Source organism: Falco punctatus, assembly GCF_963210335.1.
Source record: "Falco punctatus genome assembly, chromosome: 13".
NCBI classification, from domain to species: domain Eukaryota; kingdom Metazoa; phylum Chordata; class Aves; order Falconiformes; family Falconidae; genus Falco; species Falco punctatus.
Window position 1 is genome coordinate 13,321,136 of NC_137593.1, and position 9,996 is coordinate 13,331,131.

At 49.4% G+C, this 9,996-nt stretch overlaps 1 protein-coding gene across 1 annotated transcript in view; it reads right to left on the reverse strand.

Moving 5' to 3' along the window:
- The window catches only part of P3H2 (prolyl 3-hydroxylase 2), an 84,475-nt gene extending 80,080 nt beyond the window's left edge, over positions 1-4,395 (reverse strand). The window contains exon 1 of the mRNA XM_080409430.1: positions 2,332-4,395. Coding sequence (XP_080265556.1) covers positions 2,332-3,228 — 897 coding nt within the window. The 5' untranslated portion in view covers positions 3,229-4,395. The remainder of the gene's footprint in view (positions 1-2,331) is intronic.
- Between the last annotated feature and the right edge of the window lie 5,601 nt (positions 4,396-9,996).

Below are 9,996 nucleotides of genomic sequence, written 5' to 3' on the forward strand. Positions count from 1 at the left end.
CAAATGCCACCAAACCCTGCCATGTGTCCAGCCCCACCAGCACCTTGCACAAGTGCCCAGCACCCAGACCTCCCCATGCAGCCTGGGGAGGGCCAGGCAGGACACACTGCAGGATGTTTAACCTCATCTCACTTGCTTTTTTTGTTTCAAGGAGCAAAACAGGGGAGTCAAACAGCCACCCCTGGAGCCATGCAGCCTGCCCACACCCCCACAGCAAGGTAGGGGGGTCTCTGCGCAAGTCCCACTTTGCAGCCACCCTTCTCAGACGAAACATCGAGCAGATGCTGCAGCCGAGGTCTCCCTGGAGGGTGTGTGTATGGATGCATCCCAAGCCTTGGGGAACATGCCAAAGCCTTGGCACTCAGCCTTGGCATGAGGGGATGGTTCACATCCGAGTGTATGCAAGTGCTAGGCATTAGACCTCCTGTTTTGTGCAAGTGCAGGCAAATCTGATGTGGGGCATTTTCTTCTGCGCACAGACTTGTTGAGCCAGATCAAAAGAGCAGTCCTGGGAGCAGAGCTCAGGAGCAGGCAGCAGCAAGGTGAGCACATGGACAAACCACTACAGGCTGCTCTGCAGGACAAAGCTGATCAGAGTCCTGCTCACAAAACCCAAAAGTGTCAGAAAGGATTAAAAAAAAAAAAAAAAAAAAAGGTATTAAAAACATAAACAGCTCTATTCAAAGAGCACCCTCCCTCAGCTAGAGGGCCCGAAACCTGAAAAAAGACTGTTTTCAGCACATTGCTTTGATAAGTCTAAAATGCATTCTTACATGAGGAAAGTAAAAACCTCAGACTCAGTAGAAGCAGAAATGGAAGAACAGACCACATCCCAAAAGTATCTGAATTTTTGTATATCGATTTTACTGAAATGGGGGACAAAAAAAAAATTTCCCTAATTCAGAGCAAAGTTTTTTTTATGAGCTTGACATGAGCACACCTTTTCAACTCTAGGAAAGGCTTTGAATTCAGGAAAAGAAATCACTTAGGTTTTTTAGCATGACAAATTTAGTGTCACTTCCCACACATGCTAACATTACATAGAGCATCCTTTAGGAACGCTGGAAAATTCTGCCAGCTTCACTGGGATCACATACAAACCAAGTTATAGTCCCAGTTCCCTCCCAGGATTTCTTTCCGGAACCCTATGCAGTACATGGACACCAGAGTTTAAGCCAATGCAGTTCTAGCCCCTGATGTGTAAAACTGACATTAAGGCAATGGCAGAAAAGTACTAAAAAAGCAACATAGCTACGATTTTCCAGAAGGTTTTAAAATGCAGTAGCTGATGACTTGCTTCCTTGATCTGCTACTATGTAGACATTGAGTGCACCACAGGCACTGCCCAGGACAGATGTTTGCTTCTCCAACTAGAAATGGATTTCAGCAGAACCACCCTCCCCATGCTCCGCTGTACAGGTCTTCACCTATTAAGTTGCCTATAGCAACTAAAAGGCTATGAATGTGCTCAAATAAAGCAGAAATCCAGAGGGAAATGTTCCAGAAATGTTTTAAACATTCAGCTTGGCATGAAATAAAATTCCCACAGTTTCTGTCCTTACTAGTTATGAACAGGAAGACTTACTACAGGTACTTGGCTTGAGAAAGCACAAGTCTTGAACTACAAGAAAAATACCATTAGCTATCCTGGCGTGGGTTGGGGGTTTTCTGTTGTTGTTTTTCCTTCTTTTTGGCAAGGAAGTTCAAAGAATAACACCATTTTCCTCAGGGAAGGTAACAGCTACAAGGCAGAAGTTACCAGCTAAGAGGATGATACTCAAGATGTCAGTGGCTGCTAAACAGCGCCTGTCCAGTGTTACGCAAAGTATTTCATATCGTTCAACAGCACAAAGACCATCACATCCCAGCAGCAGAGGTTATATATCACCCAGTTTGCACACACTCCCAGCTCCGGGAATACACCATCAGTCCAGTTTGCCTGAAACACATCTGGCAGAGGGCACTGGGGTGTTACTGGGGGCTCTTCTCTGCAAACTTCAGGCAGACCATTTTCAGAATTATACAACGTTTACACTAAATGACAAACAACATCCCTGCCCCAAAACAAAACAAAACGTAGGAAAAGCACAGGTGAGCCAAGGCTGGACAGAGTCCGTATTGCCATCCGGGATGCTCCAGGCCACGGCCACCCCCAGCCCGCATCAGTGAGGACGGTGGGGGGGACTCATCCCCGGGCAGCCTGAGCGGGCTGGGGCGTGGGGCGCACCCGGGGTGTTTTCGGAGGGCAGAAGAGAGGGCAGCGCCGGGGAGGGGGCGGTCAGCAGGGCCGGGGGGGGGGGGGCAGCCCTGCGGGGGGCGGCCGGTGCCTACCTGGATGTAGGCGCGCTGCAGGTAGCTGTAGGGCACCCTGCGCTGGAAGTCGGCGCGCACCTCCTCGGCGGCGCGGTGGCGGGAGGCGGCTCCCAGGCGCGGCTCCTCGCAGCGCCGCACGCAGCCGGCGCGCCGCAGCACCGAGCCGAAGAAGGGCAGGTCACCGACGGAGCCCGGCCCCGGCGCCGCCAACCGCACCTGCCCGCGACAGCGCCGCCGGCACCGCAACCGCGCGGCCCGCAGCTCCCGCCGGCTGCGCAGCGCCCGCTCCAGGCACCGCGCCGCGCCCGCGAAGTCGCCGCCGTAGTACGCCTCCACGCCGCCGGCGTACAGCGCGTCGAAGGGCTCCAGCGGGCCGCCCTCCCCCGCGCACCCGCCGCCCGCCCGGCACGCCGCCGGCAGCAGCAGCGGCAGCAGCAGCGGCAGCAGCAGCGGGGCCGCCCAGGGCCGGCTCCCCGATGCCATGCCCGCCGCACCGGCGGTCCGCGCGATGGGGAGCGGGGGGTCCGGTGCAACGGGGGTGCCGGGCACCGTGTGGCGGGGGTCGGTGCGATGGGGTCCGAGGGTCCGCGCAACGGGTTTCGGTGTAGTGGGATCCGGGGGTCCGTGCAGCGGGGCGGCAGAGCCGGGGGAGGGGGGTTGGGGGGGCGGTCCGCGCAGTGAAAGCCAGGCACCGCGCAGCAGATCTCGGTGCAGCGAGGGGCTCCGGTGCTGCTCTGCCCGCGGCGGTGGCGGGGCCCGGCCCTGTGCCGCCCTCCCGCGCCGCCGGCACCTCTTAAAGGGCCCCGCGCCGCCGGCCCGGCCCGCCCCGCCCGCCCGGCCCCGGCCCGGCCCCGGCCCCCCCGCAGCGGTGCCGCGCAGGGGCCGCAGCCAGCGGCCGGGCGCCGCTCGCAGCATCCCCGCTCCGCCGCATCCCCGCGGCCTCAGGGGTTTTCAGTGACGTCGTGAAATTTAAATCGCCCCGGGACGGTGTAAGCGGCAGCCGCCGCCGCCTTTCCTGCCGCTTCTCCCTCCCGTGCCCCGCAGCTCCTCCTGCCGCCCCACGTCCCCGCGGCTGGCGTCGATATCCGCAGGATGCTTTTTGTGTCCCTCTGCGAGGCTGTTGCTTGGAGCCATTTTTCGCTGGGTTCCCACCCCCCGCCCCCCAGCCCCTCTTGCCCTGACAGCCTCCCGCCGCTGGGAATTCTGCAAATAAATCATCTAGGATGGGCACAGTGAGCGGCTGGCGAAGCCTTCCCAGCTCCCAGCTGTGTGTTTGTCTTGCTTCCTCCAAGGTTTCTCTCTTCCGATGCTGCAAAGCACTGCCCTGCCAAAGATGTTACTCATTTTTTTGCATAAATTTTCAGGCATTCTTGTGACGAGACAATGATGGCTAGTGACGCATGAAAAAAAATATCTGAGTTGGCATTTTAAATAATCTCAGTGTCGAACACCTGTCAGCAAGAAGTTTCTCATATTAATGCAGTTAATTTGGCTGAAATCAGCTGTTCCTGAGTGAAAGGGAATGGGCAAGTCCTGGATCCCATTAGAAGCTTTACTGTAGGCTGTTGTGGACTTGAGTACTCCGAAGTCTGTGCGTACAGCATAGTGCTCATTAGGGTTCCTCACAAGGGATTGTGGCCTTTGTTATTTCAGACATTTCAGGAATATCTCTATAGATGTTGGCTATCTTTTCATAGGCTAAAATAGCTGCAAATGGGAGATGCTTGAAACCCATTTGGTCCAGATTTTGTTATTGCATCATGCCAGATGTTCCTCATAGTCATGCTGAGTTTTCTCCTCTGCTGCTCTAGTGGCTTTAATCAAATTGCGCCTTGTTTATACTGCTGTGTCCAGGATCAGAAACAGGGCTCAACACCCTCTCTTTGGGTGAGTGATCAGATTATGGAGTCTGGTTTACAGCAGTTTCACATAAGGGAAGGGTTTTTTCCACATAGCTAGAGATTTACTAGAGTTCTTGGTGAGGAGCTTTCCCATCTGGCAAAGATTTCATAACAATCATCCTTGTTGCTTTCTTGCAAATTGGCACAAAATGCTTTAAAGGCTTGGGTATCCCTCCATCCTTCTGCCCTGCCACTCACAACAGGAGAACCAAACAAAACACCCTGAAGGGAGATCCCCAGTGGGAGAGGTACGTGCTGTAACCACTTGCCCATGCAATCGTGAGTTCTCAGGTCCAGATAAAGCCTTTTGCAAGGGAAGGGTTATCAGCACTCCTTGGGAACAGAGGCGACATTACAAGAGGGCTACTTCACCTTCTCAAGGGTCACAGAGGTGCCACTGGTAACTGCACAAGTTTAGAGTGGGAGTCAGCTCTGCCCCAAATCACAGAGATAAAGCACCTGGCTCCTTGGGTGCACTTTCTGAAGGATGCTCCTCAGGTGATCTATTTGCAAAAGTGCTCTGTGTAACTCCATATAGTTTCCAAGTCAGCAACATCTCTGTGCATGCAGTGGTAACACTGAGGCCCTGCACAGGAAGGAATGCAAAAAGTACACGAATGACTGGAGAGAGAATGAAGTCAAACAAAACATTTTATTTCAGACTGCTGCATTTTCTGATCCAGATGTTTCTTGCATTAAAAGTCCTTTTTGAACACTGAAGAAAAGGTTCTTAGTTCTGCCACCCTGCAGCCTGGTTCCACTACACTTCCTCCAGGATTTCCTTTGTAGGCACCCACTCACTCTAAGACCAGGTTGCCACCACCCCGGTTTTGCAGTCCTCCTGCCTAGGGTCATGTTTTCTTTGCTCACAAAAGCTTGTGCTCTCCCTCATCTTGATGCTTCATTGCTATGTAACTGCAGCAAAGAACTCAAAAATAGTTGACATACACAAGGCACACAGATCAAGGTTATCTTTCTTCACTGCAGCCACTTGAGCAACCACCCTTATTTTTATACTCCTGCTCACTGCCTAAATGAAAAGGCAGCGACCAGATAGAAAGAAGTTCGCTGGTCCCCTGATTAGGGGTCTTGTTTTTGCAGATCTGACCCATAACAATCCAGCAATGCAGCTGCTACAGCCAGCAGCACTGTAGGCAAGGTGGGTTTGCTGCCTTAGAGTTGGCAAGGAGCTGGGTTTAGAAGCCTTGCACATATGAAGGCAGGATTTCACCCAGAAGAGCAATTACTAGCTTAGGATGTTACAACTCCGAATCAGGCCCCAAGATGCTTGAGATATCCCTCATGCCTCTAATGAAAGGAATAATTCTAAAAATGTAACAACTCAGCCCGTGTTCAGATGTTGATCCTGGCCCCTGTGCAGTTGTTTTGAAAGACCTTTTCCTACGTAAATAGATTAATCTAAAGTGTTTTTTTTCCTTCTTCTTGAGGAAAACTTTGATATGTGGGTCAAACCACTGATGATTTGGCAACAAGATAAGAGCAAATTTTAGAATGCCTTTCAAAATTGCTTTTCAACATGCACTTTACAAGCAGACCAACGTTTCAAGTCCTCTCTGTTTCATTTGTAGACTTGCCTTCGTATTTAATTTATGGGCAAACTTCGTAATTCCCAAATCAAACACAGGTGACCTCTTCAGCCATATACCTTAGCGAGAGAAAAAGATCTGAATCAGATGGAAAAGTACAACACACCCTCACTGAACGGCTTTGGTTCTTGCCTCATGTACAAAAATACAAGTTTATTGAATATATCAAAAACATCACTGAAGTACTTCACAATTAAGACTCGAATCCAGACCTGAATTCTGTAGAGTGCCTCCATCTACCCAACACCTTCTTTACTCAGGAAGGTGTGGGAGTGATTGTGAATGTCAGTAGATGTCAGGAAATTAATACCAAATAAATAGATGTGCTGCAATAATAATCATATGCCAGATTTTGGGACTCTCCTTCTAGGAAAAATCCATCATCCGAGTCACATAAAACTAGTCTAGGTTTGGGAGGGTTGAAAGGATGAGTGACTGAGGAGAAATTTTCTCTGTAAATTATTATTTGTGTAGCACATTGCAACAGAGCAGGATATGGATGGAGAGAATACACGGTGCATGCTGGGGATGCCACTGCATCCACTCCAAATTGCACCAGTTGTTTCGTTGCTGCTGGCTTACAAATCTGGTCCCTCACCACTGTTCCACTGTACATTTGAGCCTGTCTTTGATGCATTGCTCTGAATAGGTCACTGATGACTTGAGGTCAGCACAGATGAACAGGAGGTCTTTAATTTTTCTCCCTAAATCTTTTCACTTTTACTTCCTTCTAGCAATATTTCTGTAGGTTCAGGACCCGGGAGCAGCTGACTCTATCATTTTTCTCCCAAACAGACATCGACCTGTGGTCAAATGCTGTATGTTCTTCTTCCATAAACTACAGCCACAAGAACCTGGGATGTTCTCTGTCCTAGCAGGCCTCTATCCTGACATTTCTCCAAAGCATGTCCGTCTCATATTTTGCTGATGACAGCCTATTTTTTTTATTACTTTCCTTTGACATCGGCAGAGACATTACCTCTGCAGACAGGGAAAATGACTGCCAGAAAAGCTTTGCTTACAGTATTGCTCTAAGTGCGTAACCCACTTGTGTATCCTTCCTTACATTCACTGTCAAGGTTACCTCATATTGTCCTTTGCAGTATCCACTAAAGTTGCCTTGGCCCAGGCTTGTCCACATCTCTCTGCTACGCTCTGTTATCAGTACCAGCCTCAACAGCTCATTCTTTTCTTTGTCCTGGTCTGGCCTGTCTCTCTGCTTTGTTTCATGGGACTTACTGTATCTCTGCCTGTTTTGGACCAGGCTTTGTGCTCCAGAATTTGCCATTGCTTCTCTACAGCAGCACAAACCAACACTAACTCCCCAAAGCTGTCTCTGCAATGATCCCTCCATTGTGCCTCTCAAGGCTTTGGACGTTGCTTTAGTTTGCAAGTGCCTGGTGATACACAGAAACCCCCGTGCTGGATCTGTTATAAAAACCTTAATACAAGAGCACAGACAAGAACAGCACAAGGCTTGCTGTTGGCACTCAGCAGAGAAATACAATCATATAAATCACATAAGCAGAAGATCCTTGTGTCTTCCCATGTGTAGGCAACAGTATAACCTTATTAAATTCCAAGTGCCTGTACACTTTGCTTACTTGGAAACTTGGACTCTACTGCCGTTATACATTAAAACCCAATAAAAATAAAGTTCAAAAAGTACAGAATACACAACCACAGGCGCACTGGTGTCTTGGAGGGGTTGGCCACATGCCTGTATCTTTCAGCTTGGATTTAAAATACCTCCGTGGCCTATATTATTTAGGATGACAACAATTAATAACACTAAGGAATTATTACATTGCGCTCTACATAGCACTTTTCCTACACTGGCAGCACAAAAAAGTTTACATATTTAGAGAGAGTTGCAGTTATGAACAGGAAGGTACCTATAAATGACATAAACTGAGAAAATTTAATCATAGACTCATATGACACAGTTCTTTTCAGTGCATAGCCCAGAGTTAATGAGACGTGTGAATGGTTTCATTGTGAAACAGCCTGAACTTTAGCTGTAAGCTGTGGCAGTTTCAGTTTCAGAGGCTGAACAGGGTCCAATTCATGACTGTTGTAATTGGACTGAAATTGGTGACATTGCCAAAATGATGGGTCAAGTGCAGAGCATGTGCATGCACAGTCAGCGTCTGGCTGTAGCTCTAGGAGGTCCCACACGTGGTGAATGGATGGGGGTGGGACGGGCTAGTTGAAGTAGCCTGTTTGAGTAAGGTTTAAAGGACATGAAATTCATCTAGGAGGGGTAGAGCCACGAGTAACGCTTCTCTCCAACATGACCTGTGGTGGTATGTGAAAGGAGAAGACAGACAGGGGATGGCAGAGACATGCCACACAGAGCAAACCTCCTCTTCTGCCCAGAATGAGGTGGTTGTTGGAGAAGAGTGTGTGGGATGGGGTGGCCCAGACTCCTGTGCAGCTGGTGTGGATGTTTGTGGACTCACCACCCTTCCAGGGAAGAGCTCGCCATGAAAACCATGACCATGAGAACTTCTGGGGTAAACATCTAGTGCATTTGATTCCCAGGTTTCCTTGTGCTGGCAGCTCTGCTGCCTGCAACGGGGCTGTTTGTGCTGAAAATGTGAGAACTGAGCTGCTGGGAGAATCAGTTTGTGAAAGCAATGTGGGCATCAAAGTGGGACAATAGGGAAAACACTCAAGGGCCCCCAAGGGCTGTCTGAAGCAATTTGTATCTTTTAGTGGAAATGTCAAATGAGTCCCCATCAAAATAAATATAACTACTCCCAAATCCAGTGTGGCCATATTTTCCTCTGCATGACCTTGTGCTTATTTTTCCTACAAGTTAACTCATAATCTGGGCACCTTGATGCATTTATTATTTTGGTCATTCCCTTTATCAGTTTTTGTCTGGTCTCAAAAGCTCATTCAGCACTTGGAAAATATCTAAAAGTAAGATTAGGTCAAAGCCATGAGGCTGCTGAGCCAGCTGAGGCAGATGCTGCATCCCACCCCAAAACGTAACTCACAAACAGCCAGGTTTTATCCACAGACCTTTCTCCCCACATTGCCTAGCAATGAGAGACTGGATCTCCAAAAGTAAATATTTCCTTTCCCTGCAGAGCTCTCCACATGAGCCAGACCCCGACTTATTGTGGGAAGAAAGAAGGAAATGTCAGGCAGGGGTAAGAGGCCCACTAGGAGGGCAACCCAATGGGAGAGAACGAAGACTTGTCACAGGGGGGAAACCAAACGTCCTGCCCATGACATCAGAGGAGGGCAGAGAGCTGCAGGAGAAGCCCAGGAGGCAGAGAAAGCCCACTGAGGAAATGAAAAGCTAATTTGGCAATGGTAGGACACGCACCGTGGAAAGGACCTCCCTGGAAGAGGCACGGCTGAGCGCCAGCGGTGATGGCTGGGAGCTCTGCCTTCCCCCAGAAGGACCACAGCAAACACCAGCAGCTCTCACCACTGGTGGCACGGCAGAGGAGGGAGGCTTTCATGTTGCCAGTCTTTTCCTATTTTAATTTTTATGATTCAGTGAAAAAGTAGGGAGCTGAGAGACTATAAAAGATATTTAGCTCCTTTCTTTCACAAGTATTGGGTTCCCTGCAGCCTCCCTTTTACAGTCCATCTTTCCTGTACATTAATCCAGTTCTGACTAATCTGCCCAAGAGGTGTAAATCAACATCTACAGCCCAATCAGCTGTAACACAAAGGGAACTGGAAGAAATGGTGTGCCGTTAAGTGTAAGTCAGGTATAGCTCCCTGATCTCCTTAAAGACCTGCCCTGGTTAAAAGTCAAAAATCTTCATGAGGGTGAGGTGATGCTGGGGCAGATCACGGACATGCTGTGCATGCAGAGACAGAGGCCCAGAGGTGGTTAAAACCACACTCCAAAGTGCATTTGGCTGAATCATTTTTACTGCAAGGTGCTAGGTTTATACGGCAGTAGTTTTCATCCTAGAGTATCCTAAAATGTTCTGCTAATGCTATATGCATAAAACTCACTTCACTACAGCTGCTAGGCAGACAGGTTGCTGGCGCAGTTCTTCCCACCCAGATGTGGGAAGGGAATGACCTACCCAGGACATCTCAGCAAAATCTTGTTTTAAGGGAAGTTACCCCGGGGAAAAGAAACAGAATTTGAATTCTTAACATTTCATGTAACACACAGACCTCTGGGGGCTCTGGTCTCT